Raw genomic sequence first — 23,625 nt, forward strand, 5'->3', positions numbered from 1 at the left:
AATGTGTTTATAGTTTGGAACATATTCTTAACAGTAAACACATATTTACACAGTTATAAACAGTAAATAAACACGTTTACACAGTTATAAACAGTAAATACACATATTTACACAGTTATAAACAGTAAATAAACACGTTTACACAGTTATAAACAGTAAATAAACATATTTACACAGTTATAAACAGTAAATACACATATTTACACAGTTATAAACAGTAAATAAACACGTTTACACAGTTATAAACAGTAAATAAACATATTTACACAATTATAAACAGTAAATACACATATTTACACAGTTATAAACAGTAAATAAACACGTTTACACAGTTATAAACAGTAAATAAACATATTTACACAGTTATAAACAGTAAATAAACATGTTTACACAGTTATAAACAGTAAATAAACACGTTTACACATTTATAAACAGTTAATAAACATGTTTACAGTTATAAACAGTAAAAAAACAGTAAATAAACACGTTTACACAGTTATAAACAGTAAACACATGTTTACACAGATACGGTTTACCCCTATTTGGACAGAGCTCACTGTGAGCATGTGGTTGTTCAGTGTGCAGCAGTGTTAGCTTGTTAGCATGTAGCATTAATTATATTTTGACTCCTAAATGTCTTAAACAATAACATTTTTCAGGTTTTGGACATTTTCACTTTTTTTTATTTTAACAACAGGACACAATAGCCACGGTTTTCCAACCGACCCAGAACCCCTCACACGGGCAGTACTCCCAGCGCAGACTGACCACACGACTTCAGCAGACGCCTGGCGAGTACAGGGCTCAGTGTGACAGCAGCTTTCTTCTCTAAAGCACATCATATCTCCGCTCTGCTGACTGGCCTTTAGTCCCGGATCCATTAGGACAGGCCTGAAATATGAGTCCATTTTAATCAGAGAGAGGATGTAGATCAGCAGTGTTCTGGGTTCCTGTGTGTGTCCAAAGGCTGCACGGTGTATTGTTTGTTAAATCCATAATCACAGTATGTTGGCGTTTACATGATTGATATCACCACAGCTCAGCAGCATGAAAACATGAATTCAGTCAAATTGAGTGCTACAGTGAATTAGAATGAGCAGCTCCAGGGTCCTGGAGGTTGTGGATTCGAGTCCTGCTTCAGGTGACTGTCTGTGAGGAGTGTGGTGTGTTCTCTCTGTGTCTGTGTGGGTTTCCTCCGGGTGACTGTCTGTGAGGAGTGTGGTGTGTTCTCTCTGTGTCTGTGTGGGTTTCCTCCGGGTGACTGTCTGTGAGGAGTGTGGTGTGTTCTCCCTGTGTCTGCGTGGGTTTCCTCCGGGTGACTGTCTGTGAGGAGTGTGGTGTGTTCTCTCTGTGTCTGTGTGGGTTTCCTCCGGGTGACTGTCTGTGAGGAGTGTGGTGTGTTCTCCCTGTGTCTGCGTGGGTTTCCTCCGGGTGACTGTCTGTGAGGAGTTTGGTGTGTTCTCTCTGTGTCTGCGTGGGTTTCCTCCGGGTGACTGTCTGTGAGGAGTGTGGTGTGTTCTCTCTGTGTCTGTGTGGGTTTCCTCCGGGTGACTGTCTGTGAGGAGTGTGGTGTGTTCTCCCTGTGTCTGCGTGGGTTTCCTCCGGGTGACTGTCTGTGAGGAGTGTGGTGTGTTCTCCCTGTGTCTGTGTGGGTTTCCTCCGGGTGACTGTCTGTGAGGAGTTTGGTGTGTTCTCTCTGTGTCTGCGTGGGTTTCCTCCGGGTGACTGTCTGTGAGGAGTGTGGTGTGTTCTCTCTGTGTCTGTGTGGGTTTCCTCCGGGTGACTGTCTGTGAGGAGTGTGGTGTGTTCTCCCTGTGTCTGCGTGGGTTTCCTCCGGGTGACTGTCTGTGAGGAGTGTGATGTGTTCTCTCTGTGTCTGTGTGGGTTTCCTCTGCATTCTGATACAGACGGCCCTCCCTCTCCTCAGGCTGCACATCCACAGATTCAACCAACCGTGGATTGAAAATTCTCCAAAATTAAAAAAAAATGTCATGATCTACTGTCACTCCCCGGTTCAGCTCAGGAGCGTCAGCTTTGTGGATCATCTGAGTCTTTACTGCAGCGGTTTCTTTTTCAGCTCTCTCTCAGGCGCAGGTGGACACTGTACACTTTAATTCTTTAATTCTCTCTGAGGCTCTTTGAGGTGATGTGTATCACTGAACATGTTCATCCCTGACACTCTCACACCTCCGGAGATCATGGTCTTAAAGCGAGAACTGAGCTAAAGCCTTATTTACAGTGTCCCCTAAAATGATAAACAGGTTTTGTCCAGTCAGTGACTGTCACTGATGCCTTTTAAATGATGCTAATATAAGCTTCTCTTACTTGCTAGCTACATTAGCCTCATATTTCCAGCATTCAGATGATTTGCTTGTCATATATGGTTGAGTTATTCACCGTGCGTAATTTCAGAATTTTCTACAATGTTATAAGGATTATAAAAGTTTATATTAAATATTTCCCCAAATATTTGTGGGCATCAGAATCCTGATGTAATGAGGTGTCGTGCACAGAAACTGCACAGGCGTCTGTCGGCTGATGTGACAGAGTTGGGCAGTGTGTGTTCTCCTCTAGAGTGTTGAGTTGGTCAGTGTTGTGTTAGCATCAGTCCGTAAAGAAGCTGTTGGCCTCACGTCTTTTGGAGGAAGCATATGTTCAGCCCACACTCTCAGGGCTGGGGCACTCTGGAGTCTCACTGATGGGTGGAATTGGAGACAATTAGGGTATATACAAATTATTCATTCATTCATTAATTCATTGTCTGTAAACTTTATCCAGTTCAGGGCGGTGGTGGGTCCGGTGACACACCCTGGAGGGGGCATCAGTCCTTCACAGGGTGACACATACACACACATTCACTCACACACTTACACCTACAAACACTTTTGAGTCTCCAATCCACCTTCCAACGTGTGTTTTTGGAGCGTGGGAGGAAACCGGAGCACCCGGAGGAAACCCACGCAGACACAGAGAGAACACACCACACTCCTCACAGACAGTCACCCGGAGGAAACCCACGCAGACACAGAGAGAACACACCACACTCCTCACAGACAGTCACCCGGAGGAAACCCACACAGACACAGAGAGAACACACCACACTCCTCACAGACAGTCACCCGGAGGAAACCCACGCAGACACAGAGAGAACACACCACACTCCTCACAGACAGTCACCCGGAGGAAACCCACGCAGACACAGAGAGAACACACCAAACTCCTCACAGACAGTCACCCGGAGGAAACCCACACAGACACAGGGAGAACACACCACACTCCTCACAGACAGTCACCCGGAGAAAACCCACACAGACACAGGGAGAACACACCACACTCCTCACAGACAGTCACCCGGAGGAAACCCACACAGACACAGAGAGAACACACCACACTCCTCACAGACAGTCACCCGGAGGAAACCCACGCAGACACAGAGAGAACACACCAAACTCCTCACAGACAGTCACCCGGAGGAAACCCACGCAGACACAGGGAGAACACACCACACTCCTCACAGACAGTCAACGAGAGGAAACCCACGCAGACACAGAGAGAACACACCACACTCCTCACAGACAGTCACCCGGAGGAAACCCACACAGACACAGAGAGAACACACCACACTCCTCACAGACAGTCACCCGGAGGAAACCCACACAGACACAGAGAGAACACACCACACTCCTCACAGACAGTCACCCGGAGGAAACCCACACAGACACAGGGAGAACACACCACACTCCTCACAGACAGTCACCCGGAGGAAACCCACACAGACACAGAGAGAACACACCACACTCCTCACAGACAGTCACCCGGAGGAAACCCACACAGACACAGGGAGAACACACCACACTCCTCACAGACAGTCAACGAGAGGAAACCCACGCAGACACAGAGAGAACACACCACACTCCTCACAGACAGTCACCCGGAGGAAACCCACACAGACACAGGGAGAACACACCACACTCCTCACAGACAGTCAACGAGAGGAAACCCACGCAGACACAGAGAGAACACACCACACTCCTCACAGACAGTCACCCGGAGGAAACCCACGCAGACACAGAGAGAACACACCACACTCCTCACAGACAGTCACCCGGAGAAAACCCACACAGACACAGGGAGAACACACCACACTCCTCACAGACAGACACCCGGAGAAAACCCACACAGACACAGGGAGGACACACCACACTCCTCACAGACAGTCACCCGGAGGAAACCCACACAGACACAGAGAGAACACACCACACTCCTCACAGACAGTCACCCGGAGGAAACCCACGCAGATACAGGGAGAACACACCACACTCCTCACAGACAGTCACCCGGAGGAAACCCACACAGACACAGAGAGAACACACCACACTCCTCACAGACAGTCACCCGGAGGAAACCCACACAGACACAGAGAGAACACACCACACTCCTCACAGACAGTCACCCTGGAGGAAACCCACACAGACACAGAGAGAACACACCACACTCCTCACAGACAGTCACCCGGAGGAAACCCACACAGACACAGAGAGAACACACCACACTCCTCACAGACAGTCACCCGGAGGAAACCCACGCAGACACAGAGAGAACACACCACACTCCTCACAGACAGTCACCCGGAGCGGGATTTGAACCCACAGCCTCCAGGTCCCTGGAGCTGTGTGACTGCGACACCTACCTGCTGCTCCACCATATAATTAAATAATAAATTATATATATAATGAGAAGTTAAGAAATTATTAAATTAAATATGAGCAGAAACATAGAGAATAATATTAGAAGCAGTAGTGAATATTTAAAACAGTATGAAATTAAAAATAAAATCTATGTAATTAGATAAGGAACATGTTCTCAGACCTGGGAAATTCGAGATTCTGTCTGTGTTCTGAGTGTGGTGGGGAACTGGGCCTGTGACAGTCTCACTGTGGAAGAACAAGTCGAGTGTATAGTATAGTGAGTAATAAAGATTTAACGTGTTCCCTCCCCCGGTCCCAGTGCGCCCATTTGAGTGGGGTTTCCTAAATTACAGCTGAATTGAGTTGAGTTTGATGCAGATGGGTCCTCAGCAGTAGCGCAGCACCATGTGGTGTTCGTTGTTGGTGATTAATCACGTAAATGGCTTGTGGTTAGCTCACGTTAGCATTGTGCTCTGTGCCTTTCACGCCTCAGTGAACCTGACCCCAGATTAACGTCCAGCTCTTTAACCCTGAGAGGTATATAATTTAACCAGGGACACACCTCTCTGACTGGAGTGGGATTAGAAAGGAGATGTTGAAGGAGTTTATGAGGAACACAGCACAGACGGGCATTGATTTACATTTATTTATACAGAGATTGCAAGATATAATGTGATGAATGACCCATGCTGCTGTCTGAAACATCACGTGGCCTGTTCTGTGAACATGTTTTGATGAAACTGGAGCTGGCTATAAACAATACACAGTAGAAATACAAAATAAATGAATGAATTCATTACTACAACACAAATGACCACAGTAAATAATAACCCAAGCTTTCCACTGTGTTGTGTGCTGTGCCACAGTGTTAGCATTGTCCCTAATCTCAAACTTTATATTCAACTCATTATTAAATACATTATTTTGATAGAAATTTACTCTTCTCCAGTAAAGGTCTGAGGATATTTGAGGAAAACATTTTAAGCATTTTAACACTTCCACTGACCCCAGACACAATTGATCAGCCAAGACATTATTGGAGTCAGCAGTCTGCTTCTTTAATTCAGAGCAAAAGATGCTAACGGCTAATGTTGCTAACAAACACTGAAAGTCAATAGTCACCCAAATAGCCAGGTCTTTATTAAAGCCTCACAGATGAGTGGATGTGTTTAGGACGCAGTGTGACTCACTGTGAGGTGACCAGGTCAGAGAGTGGCGCACTGCAACTCACACAGCTGTCGTAAATTACAGGACTGACCTCAGATCAGAATCCTCTGTACTTATGATGATGATTGTCACTAAAACTGATACTAGATCAGTTCTACTGCTCTGAGCCTGGTTTGTTGAATATGTTGGAGAAGAAGAGGTCACCCGCAGTGCCCTGAGGCAGTTTGTGAATTTATTGAATGTGCTGTTGTCTATGAAGGATTAGCGTGCTATTAGCATTCAGCTAAACACAGGGTGTTTATTCACTTTTACAGTTCTCTGTGAGACAAAAAGTTAAAGACAAGAATGTGTCTTTAAACACATTCACTCCTCTGTGAGGCATTTATTAAGACCTGGATGTGGATGGAAAGATGTTTTGTTGATGCATTTTTAAAGAAAATATTTGTGGTTATTGGGTGACTATAGACTTAGCGTAATTACCCCAACTTCCGGCCACTTTAATTACAATATTGGAAATCTTAGCTAACTGTAAATAAATAGAAGTACTTTACTCACTCAAATCAACATTTTTCAGGAGTCAAATGTGTGTAGATTAATGTCCAAGACCTGTTTGACTTTGACAGTATATATGTTTTTATATAAAGACGTTTTTGTTTGAGTAGGTGCCAGTACTGCTAAGATTATAGGCGCCCCCTAACTTCGGCCACCTCCCCTGCTTGTGACAGTCAAATGAGACAGTTACTACCACATTCAGTGGTTTTGAGAGGTTCACAATGAGATTACGTTTGTCCTGTGTTGGTATCCGTACTCTACATGTAAGGATTAAAATGGCAGTAGATTTTCCCCTCAGAGAAAAGGAAGCTAACCGCTAAGCTAACTTTTACACTGAGGGAAATATCTGTCGCGAAATGGAAATGTGTTGTGTTCCACATGCAGTTTTGCACACAAAGAATTACAACACTGTTGGAGACACTTAAATATTGTTTAGATGTGTGATTTCTTGCAAGACTGATGTTTAAATGCCCTACTAGTGCTTGATCTTACGTTTTATTGTTTTACCCAATGCGATTGGCAAAGAGAGAGAGCGGAATTGCACCATATACGGCAGTAGGAGGAATACTGATGCAGTGTTTGTTAGCATCATTAGCATGGAACCTTTTGTTCTATGTATGTATGTATGAATAAATAAATAAATAAATAAATAAATATTCTCCAGACTCCAGACCTGTCTCTGCTGTTCAACTACATCTGGCGACAGTGGAAAACAGTAAATTTGATTTCCAAACTTCCTGCCACTAAACCTATTTTAGATTCTTGTTTTGGGTTTTTAACCTTGAGTAAAGCACATAGAGGAACATTTTCTTGTTTAAAAAAATGATTATGACACAATATTATTATGGTCACTGATTGGTAGGGCTGGGCAGTTAATCAAAAATTAATTGAAATCAGCTTCTAACCCACGTAATCTTGTCTATGTGGATTATATCAATTTTTTAACTGTTTTTTTTTTTTTTGGTTTTTTATTCTGTTATGTCCTCAATGTGTGTCCATGACCTGTCTCTTTAAAATCACACTACCATGCTGAAGTCAAGTGATTCTGCCACATGTTACCAACATGGAGGAGAACCTAAACGCCGAGGCTGACTGAGCGACTCGAGCAGTTCGTACCAGAGAAAAACGCAGTGACTGTGGTTTGGATGTGATTTGCTTTGACTTTAATTAAGACGACACTGAACAAAAAAAGAAGTCAAATGTAAACCCAGAGAAAACAGTTGCAGCCAAAGCACAATCACAGACCAAATATAAACAATGCTCAAAAAACAAGAGAGGAACAAGCGGAAAAAAGAGAGAAAAATATCCCAGCTTTAATTCTGGAGCATGTTGGAGTCACTGAACGATGAGGGTCAAAAACACAAAAACCAAATAATCATTAATTAACCGTAATCGTGAGAAAACGTACAATGAATCGTGATATTGATTTGCGCTCATATCGCCCAGCGCTACCGAGGGGTGATGTTTCTTTATGAACATGGGATTTCTGGGGATTGTTTTGTGAGGGAAAATTTAACCAAACCTCGACCTTGACCTCAGTAAAATGGTTTTGCGTTTCAGAGAATGTACATCGCGGACTCCTGTTAGCCGCAGCTTGTTTTGAGAACGTGCCCATGCTGTGAAAATGTGGAGTATGAATGACTCTGTTTATCAGTGGAAAACGGAGCGTCACGAGGCATAAATAACCCAAACCATTCGATTAGCCACCAGCGCAGCCCAATAAAAACCTCCTTAACGAAGCTTGAGTTTGGAACCAATTGCCGTTTTCTGCAGATAAAGCATCTTTGTCTTTCTTCATCTGGAAGGAAATGAGTTCAGACGCCTTGAGGCTCTCAGACGCAGCTCAGAGTGTGTGTGTGTGTGTGTTTGTGTGTGTGTGTGTGGCGTGTCGGTGCTCGGATCATAAAATATTTAAAAAAAAGTGGTTTCTACATCCGATCGCTGAGCTGAAATAATGAGTAACGGCTAATTAGTGAATGTAAAAGTGGTGGATGATTTCTCAAGGCCATCTTCCTCTTCGGGCGTAGCCTTGACTCTGGGGCTGTGTCATTATTAATCAAGAGCTGTTCTTGCTTGAATGGTTAAGAGTTGTGCATGTGTTCTCTGCTCTACACCACGGTGAGAATCACTGTCCGTGAACTTGTGGCCTTTCACACAGTTCACCAGTTAATAGTAAAGAATTTACATAAACATTACACAGTTCAGGACTGGTGCTCTATCCAGGGTGTGTCCTTAACTTGCAAACCCTAATGTGGATGAAGCGGTCCAAGTCCAGTAGTACACCCCAGCCAACACACCCGTGTAGGGTCCAGATGGGCAGCAGAGACGGGTGCCAGCAAGTATTGTCCATGTGTTAAACACTAGTCCCACATAAAGACGCCCTGTAGGGTCAGTAACAGGACCAGTGGGGGTAAAACAAAGGGCCCAACACACTGTGGTACCATTATTCAATACAGGCAGCCCACCTGGGCCCACGTACCAACTCACCCACGGCTCCCAAGCTCCTGTTCAACCCACACGTGCCCCCAATAAAGTGCACTGACTGAAACACTGTGTTTGGGGTGAGTGTGTGTTGAAGATGAAAGAGAGAGTGAAGGAGACTGAAGGTCATCTCCCCTCCCCCACACTCTGTTCATCTTCTGGACGAATGGACGTCCCCCCAGTGGTTCTTTCTCTTTAAAGCTGTTATTAAACACAGAGCCAATGCATCTGAACTGAACTGAAGTGATTTGAATCGCAGTCCTTCGTTTTAGAGACACTTTTGTTTTTTTGCTGAATTATGGCTTTAATGTGCACTTGAGGCAAGAGTTTGTTAAACGCGCGCGCGTGTGCCGTGGTGAATAATAAACCATGGGGGGGGGGGGGGTAATTAGAGGGGTTAGTTGTTGGAACAGTCTGATATGGTGATGTTTCTCTGAAGTGTTTGGTGTAAACTGGTATAAATTAATCAATAATGATAATAATAATAATAATAATAATGAATGTGTGTTTCGTGTTTGTTTTCAGAGCCCAGAGGAGTTTAGAGAGTGTTCTCTATTAGACGCTGGTCATGCAGAAGGTACGTAGGCTGTTGTTTGTCTTTCAGCTCAATGTTTTTATTTATTTCTCTGTTATTTGTCAGTTTCTCTTTTATAAACAACAGAGGTGCTGACCCTGAGCTGGTAACCTTCACGTCTGTGGATTTTACTGTGGATAAAAATCATTTGTGCATGTGCTTAGTGCTTCACATGACTTCTCCTGCACCCTGTGTTTGACTGGTTCTGCTGTGATTGTTCTGTTATGGTTCTGTGTTTTGCTACAGACAGGAACGGCTCAGTCGTCACGGGGTCCTAGTGCTCCTGGATCTCCGGCTACTTCTATAGTGGTGGGTCATCATCTAATGTCAAAGACGGAGATATAAGGTTGTGTTGAGTGTGGTATAAACCAATCAGCCGTAACAAAATGGCCTCCTTGTCTCTAATCACATTTTTCATTTTACCAGCTCCAGCTTGGATCAGACACAGCAGTGCTGCTGGAGTTTTTAAACCCTGTGTCCACTCTCTGTCCACTCTGTGAGACACTCCTCCCTCGTTGGTCCACCTTGTAGATGTAGAGTCAGAGACAGTAGCTCATCTGTCGCTGCACAGTGTGTGTCGCTCGTCCTCTAGTCCTTCATCAGTGACACAGGACGCTGTCGGCTGGATGTTTTTGGTCGGTGGACTGTTCTTGGTCCAGACACTGAGGGGTTTAAAAACTCCAGCAGCACTGCTGTGTCTGATCCACTCTACACCAGCAGAACACACACTAACTAGTGCAGAGAATAATCCACCACCCAAATCAGACCTGCGCTGTGGGGGTCCTGACCACTAAAGAACAGGGAGAAGTGGGAGTAACAAAGTATGCAGAGCAACAGATGGACTACACTCTGTAGAACTCCTGAAAAACCTCCTGACTGTAGTAGTACTGCTGTGTGGACAGTGGAGGTGAAAGGACGGAGAGTGAGTGCCGAAACAAGGAGGTGGACATGTTACGGTTGATTGGTGTAGGATTTGTATGTATATATACTGTGTGTGTGTGTGTGTGTGTGTGTGTGTGTGTTTTACAGTCTTTGCTGATTTATTCTTTGAGCAGTTCACTGTCAGCTTTTTAGCAGCTGAAGGCTATTGATTGCTGTTCCTCCTCAGGCCCGAATGGATAATCAGGTGATTGGGTATAAGGATCTGGCAGCGATTCCTAAAGACAAAGCCATCCTGGAGGTGGAGCGTCCCGACCTGATGGTGTACGAACCACATTTCAATATTTCAGCTCTAGATCGAGTGGTGATGTCTCGCAGCAGAGAGGTCAGTGCTCAGCAGAAAGTCTCACAGCTGTCTACAACAAACCCAGAGCAGGGAAAACAGATGTGAACCCTCGAACCTGTCCATACTGAGTGTAGATTACATTTAACCTCAATCCATTATGTTTCTAACAGCGTAATTAAGCAATGACTCCCCAGTCTTTACAGACAATGGCACACTGATGCTTCGTAGTGTACGGTTTTTATTTTTAAAAAGACCTGTTTCTATTTAGGGCTGGACAATAATTAAAGATCAGTGTACAGTGATCCCTCGTTTTTCGTGGAGGATGCGTTCCATGACCTCCCACGGAAAAAACGAATGTCCGTGAAGTAAAGAAAAGATATATTTTTATGTATTTAACGAGTATTTGGACTTTTAAACCCCTCCCTGTGCTGTTAACAACCCACAATTTGCATTAAACATTCATTCATTCATTCATTATCTGTAACCGCTTATCCAATTCAGGGTCGCGGTGGGTCCAGAGCCTAGCTGGAATCATTGGGCGCAAGGCAGGAATACACCCTGGAGGGGGCACCAGTCCTTCACAGGGCAACACAGACACACACACACATTCACTCACACACTCACACCTACGGACACTTTGGAGTTACCAATCCTACCAACGTGTGTTTTTGGACCGTGGGAGGAAACCCACGCAGACACAGGGAGAACACACCACACTCCTCACAGACAGTCACCCAGAGGAAACCCACACAGACACAGGGAGAACACACCACACTCCTCACAGACAGTCACCCAGAGGAAACCCACACAGACACAGGGAGAACACACCACACTCCTCACAGACAGTCATCCGGAGGAAACCCACGTAGACACAGGGAGAACACACCACACTCCTCACAGACAGTCACCCGGAGGAAACCCACGCAGACACAGGGAGAACACACCACACTCCTCACAGACAGTCACCCGGAGGAAACCCACGCAGACACAGGGAGAACACACCACACTCCTCACAAACAGTCACCCGGAGCGGGAATCAAACCCACAACCTCCTTTCAGATTTAGTTTGAAAATATTAATATTGACAAAGTCGAGGGTGACGTCATGTTTCTTGGTTGTTTTTAGGAGTTTTTCAATGGATTTTATGTTGTTCGTATCGATATCGGAATTATATCGTATCGAGCAAAATTATAAAATATATCGTGATATAAATTTTGGCCGTATCGTCCAGCCCTGTTTCTGAGTGTACAGAGTGCACTAAATTCAGATCTCAGATATCACGTCTTTTATAGCAGTGTAACATACGGAGCATCATTTAGGGGCAGGTGGAGCCCAGGATGAGGGTCACTCACTCACTCTGAGGGGTGAAAGACCCCTCAGAATAATACACAAATGGAATGATTTGATTGGACAGCTGCAGTGGTTTTTAAACTGTGAGGATTGTCTCAGTTAAATAATACGTTTTGACAGAAATCCCTTTCTTTAAACTGAACGTTTGTTGCAAACATTAATATTAGTTTAGATTGTGTTTATTGAAATATGTTCAAACCTAGTTCACAGATTTGTTCCTCCGACATATTCCCAACAATTAAAAACATATCTATTTGAGCTTTTCTTAAAGACGCAAACTGTGTTTCACATTGTTTTAGGGAACAACAAACAGAACATAATTAATACTGTGAAATAAACTATTCCTGATATTGTTCTCTCTCTCTTTCTCTCTTCCTCCTCCAGAGATCAATGTCTCCTCACTCTATCTCACCCCCTCCTTCCCCCGAGGTGAGATAGCTGTGTGTGATCTGAGTTAATTACAGATTATTCGTGGTTCTACTGCGTTCCTGTAACAGTATTCTCGTGTAATTATGACTAGTTGTTTCTAAATGGTGTGTGGCTTGGACGTTCAGTTCTTCATGTGTTATTGCACATGCACTTTATGTTGTATCCTGGAGGGTGTTGTTCCACGTAGCGCCTTGGTCCTGGAGGAACATTGTTTCACTGTGTACTGTACACCACTCTACAGGGGTTAGACAACGAAAGTGAAACACCTGGTTTTAGACCACAGTAATGTATTAGTGTGGTGTAGGGCCTCCTTTTGCGGCCGATACAGCGTCAGTTGGTCTTGGGAATGACATACACAAGTCCTGCACAGTGGTCAGAGGGATTTGAAGCCATTCTTCTTGCAGGATAGTGGCCAGGTCTCTACGTGATGCTGGTGGAGGAAAACGTTTCCTGACTCGCTCCTCCAAAACACCCCAAAGTGGCTCAATAATATTTAGATCTGGTGACTGTGCAGGCCATGGGAGATGTTCAACTTCACTTTCATGTTCATCAAACCAGTCTTTCACCAGTCTCGCTGTGTGTATTGGTGCATTATCGTCCTGAGACACGGCACCGCCTTCAGGACACAGTGTTTGAACCATTGGATGCACATGGTCTTACTGGTGCAGTGTGGAGTTAATGAAGATTGTCCACCAGGCTGCTCCAATTTAGCCATGAAACCTTCCACACTACAATGACAGATGTTTCACTTTCACTGTCCAACCCCTGTATGTGGTTGAAGTGACAATAAAAACACTTGACTTCACTAAATGAAGGTGGTTCCAGGTGGTTTTAGAATGTGTAGCATTTTTACTCTAGAAAGGGTGAAAAGCTTTGTCTGAATTGAATACTGTTTGCCCGATACTCATCCTGGATTCATTCTGCGTGGATTTCAGACAGAAATAAAATCACAGCCGCTCAGTATTCAATTCAGAAAAAGCTTTTTAACCTCCGCTGCCAGTTGGAGCTGTTTACACTGAGCCATAAATCCACAGCCGGCGCTCCCTCAGTCTGCTGAGTAATGTTAGCATGAATTAACAATCTTACTCATCCACACCAACGAGACGCTGCGTCATGTTGTCGAAGTGAAAGTAAAGAGAAAGCATCTAATTTTAACATTCGTTTAAAAATAACAGATATATTTATGTGGTTTCTGACACACATTGTTATCTAAAAACATGGACAGAAAATGCTAATTTTAAAGCTAATCACAGATTTTAAAAAGCATTAGCAGCCATGTGAACTGCATTTTTGTAGATAACCCTGTCATACAGTGTCAGACACCACATTTGAGCAAGGTTTGAGATGATGATTTAGACGTGAGCAGTGTTCTAACTGTGGGGGTGTGGGGTGTAAGTTTGTTAGCCTCATCAGCCACATTAGCTACATTAGCCTCATTAGCCTCATTAGCCTCACAGTGCCACTGAGGTGGACATCTCTTGTCCGATCAAATAAACTGCGTAAATGAGATTATTCCACAAACTTTTTGATGTAAAATGGTGTGTGATTTCATTAGTTTTGGTCTTTCTCTGTCGTTGTGGTCAGATCTTTGCCTCCAAAGAGCAGAAGGCATGGTCAGAGCAGAGTTCTCCCGGAGGTTCTGCCATGGGTTCTACAGTTCAGCTGCGCAAAACCAGCACGTCCTCCAAATCAGGACCCATACACCACTTCCACAGACCAGGTACCTCCTCTACATGTGGGATGCATTATCATTTGGAAGGTGGTGGAGCCAAGGTTAAAAAAATTAACTTAAATATATCTGTGGCATGAAAATAGGGGCGAAGGTTTTGAGAACCAAACAGCAGAATCCAGAACCGAGTTCTGAAAAGAGATGACTGTTATTAAAATTTTGAGTTTTAGAAATAGTTTTAAAAAAAGATCATTTCCGTATTTAGTTGTTTATTTTCTATTTGCGCTTTTCATTGCGCTTCTTGTCAGTTGCTGTTCCCTCAGTCTCACTTTCAGTTCCAAAACCTCACTGAGTTCTGCATCTTGCTTTCAGTTCGATGGGAGGGTGGGATCTAGTCAGCCATTGGCTGCTGGAGAAAAATCCCCGCCCACTCAGCATTCTTCAAGCCCTGTACACGCCCCGCTATTTCAGAAGCCCTTGACATTTACCTCTCCACACACACACACACACACACACACACACACACACAAACACACACACACACAGCCGTTATACTGACACCTAGTGGTCTGAATCACAGACGCTGTAATAAACCTGACTCCAGTGGAGTGTAAACTTGTTCGTTTAGGGACTAGAAAGGTACTGAATATTTTTTACATGAATTAAAAGTCACTTTTATAAATACCACTGTAGTTAGACACACTGCCTCCTGGTGTGATGTCAGGAAATAAAAATAAATGTGATGTTCCTGTTGTGTTTTATTTCAGATAATGGAAGCAACATCTACAGCAAGCCTCCCATTTACAAGCACGGTATTCATCTTTATCTCCTTTGTGGTGTTGTATGTGCTGATGATGATGATGATGTGATGTTGGTTAGATAAGACAGCCGAGAGGAGCAGGGCTAATGGCCGTGTTTTTCTGCTACTCCAGATGCGGCAGCAGCGGCAGCATCCCATAATAAACACAAAGAAGATGTCATTATCTTGTCCTCCAAATTCCCAGCAGCTCAACCTCCTGACCCCAACCTGCCATCGAAGATAGAGACCGAATACTGGCCCTGCCCACCCTCTCTGGCTAGCGTGGGTAAGCTAGCATTAGCATTCTGTAAAGTGGGAGTCATGGCCATAAAAGGACAGGACTGGATTTCTGTACGGCGGAAATTAGTAGGAAAAAATCAGCTATGTTTTTGCATTTCTCCAGTGAATATCAGTGCCGTGTCAGTAATGCTACGTGCTGCGAGCTAACAGTCTGAAATACGTCCTCGTACCTGTATCAGGTGTACAAATGAGTTTTAAATACACACATTCATAGTGACTGTGTGTCATGTGTTTATTCAACAAAAAATAACCTAAAAATGAAGAAGTGTGGGGAATTTATTGCACGCTGCATTCGTTCTGAGCTCCATCAGGAAAAAGCTGTGATGGATTTGTTCTGTTCTTGGGGACAATACTGTGTCCAAAAGTCTGTGTGGGTTTAGAAGATTTATAGGTTTTTTTTTTTTTTATAGATTTTTATAGAAAATGAAAAATATGTTTGAAATTTACTGGCACCCCCTCCAGGGTGTGTTCCTACCTTGTGCCCAGTGATTCTAAGTAGGCTCCAGACCCACCACTGCCCTGAATTGGATAAGGGTTACAGACAATAATTGAATGAATGAATGAATGAATGAATGAATGAATGAATGTTTGAAATTTAAATTACAATTACATTTCAAAAAAGCACTTTGAAAACCTATGTGTAAACCTAACATTTAACCCACACCATCATCCCTGTGCTGATAGTGTGTGTGTGTGTGTGTGTGTGTGTGTGCAGAGATTGAATGGCGGAAGAAAGCGGTGGAACAGGGCAAAGCTTTAGAGGACGATGAGTTTGAGGACCTGACTGAGGATGCCAAGAGACTACAAGAGCAGGAGCTTAATAAAGTAATACACACACACACACACACACACACACACACACACACACACACCATCGCTGTCAGAGCTGCTTTTATCTAAAATAAATAGCGCTGTGTCTGAGGACTTTGTGTTCTTCCTCAGACCTCAGATTAATGCGCTCTGTTATTGTCCAGACGTCCTTCTCAGGGTGGGGGCGTGGCTCTAATCAGGTCTGGTCTGTCTCTTCTGTAAAAATAAAAATGTGTATTATTTATTCTTCACTCAGTTCCACCCCTGCAATCTGATTGGGCAAAAATGGTTTATTTTTGTTTCATATATTGGTCTGTCCCTAAAGCTTTTACACACTCAGTACGACTCATTTCAAACATGTGCAGAACAAAAAGTAAAAATGGCACTTTCTTTGATTTCCCTTTTAAATTAATCTCCTAAAGGAAAAGATCCTAGATCTCACATCGGCAGTGTCTCAGCATCAAGAGATGTTTTGTGGCAAAGCACCTCATGGGACTGTAATTCACTCACTCACTCACTTATACACATAATCACTCGCTCACTCATACATATAATCACTCACTCACTCATAAATATAATCACTCATTCATAAATTTAATCACTCATTCACTCACTCACTCATAAATATAATCACTCATTCACTCACTCACTCATAAATATAATCACTCATGCACTTATACACATAATCACTCACTCACACACATAATCACTCACTCACTCATACATATAATCACTCACTCACTCATACATATAATCACTCACTCACACACATAATCACTCACTCATACACATAATCACTCACTCACTCATACATATAATCACTCACTCACACATAATCACTCACTCACTCACACATAATCACTCACTCACACATAATCACTCACTCACACATAATCACTCACTCATACACATAATCACTCATTCACTTATACACACAATCACTCACTCACTCACACATAATCACTCACTCACTCACACATAATCACTCACTCATATGTGTATGTGAGAAATGGTGAGTGAGTGAGTGAGTGAGTGAGTGAGTGAGTGAGTGAGTGACCGACCCGTTCCATGAGGTGCTTCATTTCTAAAAATGTTTGACTAATATTTATCTCTGTGTTGTCTGTCCTTTACCCGTTAGTTTTTATATGAAATTGTGATACATTTGTTTATATTTGCTCAGTATGACTCTAAAGGAATGGGTTTTTTTACAGTTGAGCAGCAGTGAGCTCAGTGAGAAACATCTGAGTGGAGACCGCTTCATCAGTTTTTACTACATTCAGTAATTCATTAATATTTTTTCAGGGGAAAAGCCATGATTCCCACAATGTGAACACAGCTTTCAGTTTTCATTTCACTCGCTGTTGGAATAATGTTTATAAAAGGTGTTATAATTGTTTAGTAAATGCACAGATTTAGTGTGTGGTTTGTGTTAAAGATCCAGTCAAACTTGGGGAAACTGATCCTGAAGGAGGAAATAGAGAAGTCTGTCCACATCCGGAGGAAAACACGCTCCCTACCCGACAGGACACACATGCACTCCAGTGAGTGATGTTTGTGTGTATGTGTGTGTGTGTGTGTGTGCGTTGTTTGTCTTCCCCTTACTGATAACAGCACACATTGTTTAACACTGCAGCTGACCAATGCCCCCTAGTGGTTAATTGAATTAAAATGAATTAAAATGTTAAAGTACACACACGGTTTGTCTCTAATAAAGAATGACTGCAGTTACTCTGTAATAAATCTTTTGTGGACATGGGTTAGACTCTACCACACAGTGTGTTTAATGTCTATAGAAGGATATGAAATAAAATGGGGCACTCTAAAGCAGCTGCACATGAGCCGAAGGTCTCCGAGCACAGTGCTATATTTTAGATAGAGTCTAAGGCCTTGAGCAGTGGCACTGTGTTCTCTGGAGTGATGAAGCTAGTCATCCAGCATCTGACCTCAGGTTTAAGACTTCAGTATCATCAAATCCTCACAGCAATGGTTAGACACCTCGTGTAAAGTCTTCTCAGTCTTCTCAGATTAAACCTGCTGGAATATTGAAATATTGGATGTCTACGGATTTATAGCTGTCGAGTGTAGCCTCCGCTGCTAGAGATTCTGAATAAATCTGGACCTTATTTTGGGGCTAAAAAAGAGCTGGTACTCCATAGACGTGTGTGTGTTCTGTTGAGTAATAAGACAGGTAACGTCATACAGCTGATGGGAATTGTGATCTTTACTCTGTCCACAGGTTCTGGAGCATCTAAATCTGCCTCTTTACCTCCGTGCAGCCGCTCCGGACTCACTCGGGTACACAGCTTCTCTCTCCGCCCTCCGTCTCTGAGTTTCCTACGTTGCTTCTCTCTGAAAATACTCACAGACCCTCTGTCTTTCTTCCTTTAGCTGCAGTCAGCTGACTTCACCTCCACAGACAGCGACAGAACCAGGACAGGTGCCTCCAAGCAGATCCAACCACAGCATACACACCATTACCCCTTTATTACAAACCCCTGCCTTCTTACTTGTGCCATTTTATCAGAAACAGATCAGTGTCTAATGTGGTCCAGAGTGTCTAAAGAATCTTAAGTGGACATCCTCTCAAAAATATCCAGATGTGTACCCCTCTGTGGTCAGTAACAGACAGATAAGAGGAAAGACAAAACTGTGCATCCGAGCTACAGTCTGTAATGGTGCCTTTCCACTGCATGGTAGCGACTCAGCTGGACTCTACTCTCTGATTGGTCCCTTGCTGGTTTCCCACAGCTCCCCCCTGAAATGTATCAGTGTCGTCTCTAACCCCGTCTCTAAGGGGAACAGTGGGGTTTGGAAACCACAACAACGGCGGCGGTAACGTTAAGCGGCGTTTACTCATGGTGTATTGGCGTGTTGTTGTTGTTGTTTGGGACTGAACACAGCTCCGTCATCAGTTCAGACAGATCAGTAGAGTTTGTTCCTTCCTTGTTGCAGCGTCCAGCTCTCGCTGGATTCTTTCGTCGACCACCGATCCGAGGAGCGTTTGAACCTCTTCAAAAGACCACGGCGTCATTTTACGAGCTGCCGTCGTGAGTCGGATAAAAACAAACGTGATCTCTGCTGCAGCTGGAGATTTTACAGATGGAGAGTTGGTGCTGGTCGTCTGCGTTGCGTGGCGTAGAGTGACGACTCTCTCTGGAAGATCAGCGCTCTGCAAGGTTTACACGCCACGGTTTAGTCCCTACTCGATTCGCTCTGAACCACGAGAGAACAGCCACTAAACAAGAACCCGCTTCCAGAACCAGGACCTGATTCACCTGGTGGAAATAAAAGAGTCGAGGCGAGGCAGGTATCATGCAGTGGAAAAGCACCGTACGTTTTTACTATTAAGTGAGAGGTTTCCAATAAAGTGGCCTGTAAAAGGGCTGTAGCTGTGTGAGGTTAATCCACCACACCAACAATATCATCTGGACATGGGGTAGAAGGGTGTTTTAAAACTGTGTAGGGACTGAACCCGAGGGTGTGTTACATAGTGTTTCAGTTAAAGTAAATAAACAAAATGAATAGTTGATAGATGATAAACTGCTCATTCACTGATGTTCAGTCGCTCTGTTCTCTGCCCCCTCCCTCTCTCCCGTCCTGTTGGACTGTTGATTAGTAACTCTGTGTTTCTTTGTCTTGTTTGTGTTCTCCAGGGCTGCAGGTAAGCTTGCCTCTGCATTAAAGGCTACTAACCCTTAAGACTAATGAGTCAGCAAATCATTTTCCATGGTTTATTATTTTACCTCCTCCCTGCTACTAATGAACACTGACCTGCCTCAGAGATTCACCTCCACACCCTTTTCATTCTGCTCCGTTCATCTGACGATCGATCCTTGCAATTAGAGAGTGACGTCTGGACAGAATCCACAGAATATCTCAGCGTTTTATGATAAATATTAGATAATATATGTGTGATATGATTATATATTAATATACGGTGTAGTATTCATTAACATTAATACATTAATATCTTCCCTGTGGGGTTTAGTTTCTAAATTTATCAGGAGCAAGATCAGACGAAAAGAGGACACTTTCAGACCAAGCCTCTTGGATCTTAATTTTATCAAATGATATTCACAGAGGCTTGTGTTTTTCCAAAGGACACCAACAGTGAAAGAGTCAGAGGAACCTCAGAGGAAATCTGGATTAAAGCAGGGGTTCTTAACCTGGGAGCTGCAACCCCTTTGTGGTCAACGTGGTCCCTGGGGGTTCTCGAGTCTGGTTCCACAAAAACAAACCTTTGTAAACAGATGTGCAGCCCCCTGGGAAGCAGGGCAGATGGGGTGTAGTCTGACGACAGGACACATGCGTTTAGTGCAGACCCTTTAATCAATCACCATCCCTCACTAAACCCACCGTCTCCACCTGTGTCTCCAGCAGGGGGAGACAGAACTCACAGTGGAACTAAACTTAGGGGGCGCTGCTGGTTCCTGCTGTACTTCATTAACACAGAAGGGTTTGTGTGGATCAATCTGTATCGGTTATAGTTTAGAAACCATATAACATTATGGGAGGAGATAGTGGGTGTTCTTAAACTTGTGTCTGATTGGCTCTGCTGGAAGTTATGGGAGGAGTCAGTGGGCGGTTCCTAAATTGGGAGCTTGTGTCTGATTGGCTCTGCTGGAAGTTATGGGAGGAGTCAGTGGGTGGTTCTTAAATCGGGAGCTTGTGTCTGATTGGCTCTGCTGGAAGTTATGGGAGGAGTCAGTGGGTGTTTCCTAAATCAGGAGCTTGTGTGTGATTGGCTCTGCTGGAAGTTATGGGAGGAGTCATCAGTGGACGGTTCCTAAATCGGGAGCTTGTGTCTGACTGGCTCTGCTGGAAGTTATGGGAGGAGACAGTGGGTGTTCTTAAACTTGTGTCTGATTGGCTCTGCTGGAAGTTATGGGAGGAGTCAGTGGGCAGTTCCTAAATTGGGAGCTTGTGTCTGATTGGCTCTGCTGGAAGTTATGGAAGGAGTCATCAGTGGGTGGTTCCTAAATTGGGAGCTTGTGTCTGATTGGCTCTGCTGGAAGTTATGGGAGGGGTCAGTGGGTGGTTCCTAAATTGGGAGCTTGTGTCTGATTGGCTCTGCTGGAAGTTATGGGAGGAGTCAGTGGGTGTTTCCTAAATCAGGAGCTTGTGTGTGATTGGCTCTGCTGGAAGTTATGGGAGGAGTCATCAGTGGACGGTTCCTAAATCGGGAGCTTGTGTCTGATTGGTTCTGCTGGAAGTTATGGGAGGAGTCAGTGGGTGATTCCTAAATCGGGAGCTTGTGTCTGATTGGCTCTGCTGGAAGTTATGGGAGGAGTCATCAGTGGGTGGTTCCTAAATTGGGAGCTTGTGTCTGATTGGCTCTGCTGGAAGTTATGGGAGGAGTCAGTGGGTGATTCCTAAATCGGGAGCTTGTGTCTGATTGGCTCTGCTGGATAATATGGGAGGGGTCAGTGGGCGGTTCCTAAACCGAGAACTTCTGTCTGATTGGCTGCACTGGACGTTATGGGAGGAGTCTGTCTCCTCAGAATCACTCTGGCTGACCCCTGTGGGGGATGTTTTTGAATGAGGGTCTTCTTTTCAGTTTTCCAAGTGATTTTCTGTGTCACAGCCCCCAATAAAACCCGTGTGATGTGGTCAGCTCCTGAAGAGCTACACAGTTCACTCTTTAGCGTCTTATTAAGAGAGTTAGGGGCTGTATGTCGCTCCAAAAGGGGTTACACTGTGGAAAAGGTTAAGAACCCCTGGGTTAAAGTACAGAGAGGTATAGAGTTCAAAAGGGTGGATTAGAGTCTCTGTTTTCTCAGGTCATGCTCTATTTGCAAAGTCTGCGGTGTGAATAATGAGGCTGAGAGTTTCATTATTGTGTGAGGTCTCCCTCATGACGAAGGCTTTAACCCTGAAGCCGGACAGTGTGGATGGCTGGGAGATTTCTGAGTGCGTGTGTGTGCTCATGCTGCTCTTCTGTGTGTGTGTGTGTGTGTGTGTGTGTGTTTGGGCTCCGTTCTCGGCCACGTGCAGAACGGAGAAGCTCAGAGAGGGCGAATGGACCGAGGGAACTCACTGCCCAGCATTCTGGAGCAGAAGGTGAGGCAGAGAGCTCATCCGTGTCCGAGTCTTTAATGTTTAGAACGTCAGAAAGAAACCCCTCCTCCAAAGTTTCTCCTGTTTCTCAAACCCTCACTCACTCCACACCACATCACGCTTCATCAGCACCGCATTTCATGCCACTCTCAACACACCATGGTCCAGGAATGATGTGTGTGTGTGTGTGTGAAAACTTTGGAGGAGGCCATTACTATTCACTGCAGTGATAAAGATGTTGAAGCTCAATTCAGTTCAAATCTATTTAAAGAAATACAAATATTATTCTCATTTCCTCCTTTGTGTAGAAACACTGAAGGACTGATTATAAACACTGTATAGTGAGGAGCTTCTAAACTATTAAATAAATAAAGTGTACTCTGTGTAGCCCCCAGGTGCATTAAAGGTGCATTAGTCAAGACTGAGGATTAGAGAGACCTCTGGTGGCTAAAGCTGTGAACTACAATAACAACCAAATTAGTTTTCCCTACTTTTTTGAGCCACGTCAAAAATCTCGCTCATGAAAACATAGTTTCTTTAAGTTTCAGTAATGATCCCCTCCATCTTGTAAAAGAGCCTCCAGTGTTAACGTGGTTTTATCATGTTTTGGAGACACAGTGTGGTTTATTTAAAATACACTGATGCACCTTTAAACATTGAATTTCCTTCATTTTGAACGTGTGAAATGAAAGTTTGTGTTGATAGCTGATTTATCTCAGTGTCTGTGTCTTTAATAGCGGTATAGCACTTCCTGTTCTAGTGGGTGTAAACATTCTCAGTTAAAACCCTGTAGAAAGAGTTCAGTAATGTAATCTGCCCCAAACAGAAGTGCACTAATATCACCACTGCCTTCTCTTGTAGATTTATCCATATGAAATGCTGATTGTGACCCACAGAGGGCGCTGTAAGCTTCCTCCAGGAGTGGACAGGACCAGACTAGAGGTAACAGCAGTTCACTGTTTTATTAATATTACTCTCCAATGTGTGTTCAGAAATGTATTTTTAAGTATTAATTATTGATCAGTAATCTCAGGGTAAGTACTGCCACACTTACCTAGGAGTTTATTAGTAAATTAGTATGTGCTTGTGTTTGTAGCATGCTAATGCTAATGGTTAGCATGTGTTTACATATTCGTTAATGAAATAACTGGGTATTAAACATGCCTTAAATCATGTTCACTGGTTTTGAATAAAGAAAATGGTGTTTAACACAAACCTACTTTAACGTCTGTTGAATTATACCCAGCCCTTTCTTTATTTTCAACACAAACCTTTATCTGCTCCTACACTTAAAGGAACACTACGTAAGATTTGTGTTTTTTGCCGCTGGGGCTCCCCCTAGAGTAATTCATGTTTGAGAAGGAGTGGTTTTCTTACCCTCATCCAAAAATACATAGTGCAGTTTCTGTAGTGCTGAGCCCAGAGCAGTAGAGACAGGTCAGTGAAGTATCAGAATAATTTTTAAAGCTGTAATTTTAATTAAAATAACGTATAAAAATATGATTCTTTCATTCATTCATTCAT

The 23,625-nt window shown here is 43.8% G+C and overlaps 2 protein-coding genes across 4 annotated transcripts in view; one reads left to right on the plus strand and one right to left on the minus strand.

Annotated features, from left to right (window-relative positions):
- The window catches only part of LOC136675131 (uncharacterized), an 8,902-nt gene extending 8,021 nt beyond the window's left edge, over positions 1 to 881 (minus strand). Inside the window, exon 1 of the mRNA XM_066651554.1 lies at positions 769 to 881. Within this exon, the coding sequence (XP_066507651.1) occupies positions 769 to 881 (113 nt within the window). The remainder of the gene's footprint in view (positions 1 to 768) is intronic.
- Positions 1 to 23,625, plus strand: part of dmtn (dematin actin binding protein) — a 35,778-nt gene that overhangs the window by 8,274 nt on the left and 3,879 nt on the right. For 2 of the 3 annotated variants that reach the window (XM_066651265.1, XM_066651266.1), the window contains exons 2-12: positions 9,414 to 9,465; positions 9,709 to 9,771; positions 10,571 to 10,726; positions 12,422 to 12,466; positions 14,051 to 14,186; positions 14,903 to 14,947; positions 15,068 to 15,220; positions 15,950 to 16,059; positions 17,480 to 17,585; positions 18,281 to 18,339; positions 18,433 to 18,981. In XM_066651265.1, coding sequence (XP_066507362.1) covers positions 9,457 to 9,465; positions 9,709 to 9,771; positions 10,571 to 10,726; positions 12,422 to 12,466; positions 14,051 to 14,186; positions 14,903 to 14,947; positions 15,068 to 15,220; positions 15,950 to 16,059; positions 17,480 to 17,585; positions 18,281 to 18,339; positions 18,433 to 18,615 — 1,065 coding nt within the window. In that variant the 5' untranslated portion in view covers positions 9,414 to 9,456 and the 3' untranslated portion in view covers positions 18,616 to 18,981. Of the gene's footprint in view, positions 1 to 9,413; positions 9,466 to 9,708; positions 9,772 to 10,570; positions 10,727 to 12,421; positions 12,467 to 14,050; positions 14,187 to 14,902; positions 14,948 to 15,067; positions 15,221 to 15,949; positions 16,060 to 17,479; positions 17,586 to 18,280; positions 18,340 to 18,432; positions 18,982 to 19,697; positions 19,706 to 22,038; positions 22,105 to 22,962; positions 23,044 to 23,625 lie in introns of those variants that run through there. The other variant, XM_066651267.1, reaches the window with a different exon arrangement.

This window comes from Hoplias malabaricus, chromosome 18 (genome assembly GCF_029633855.1).
Source record: "Hoplias malabaricus isolate fHopMal1 chromosome 18, fHopMal1.hap1, whole genome shotgun sequence".
NCBI lineage: Eukaryota > Metazoa > Chordata > Actinopteri > Characiformes > Erythrinidae > Hoplias > Hoplias malabaricus.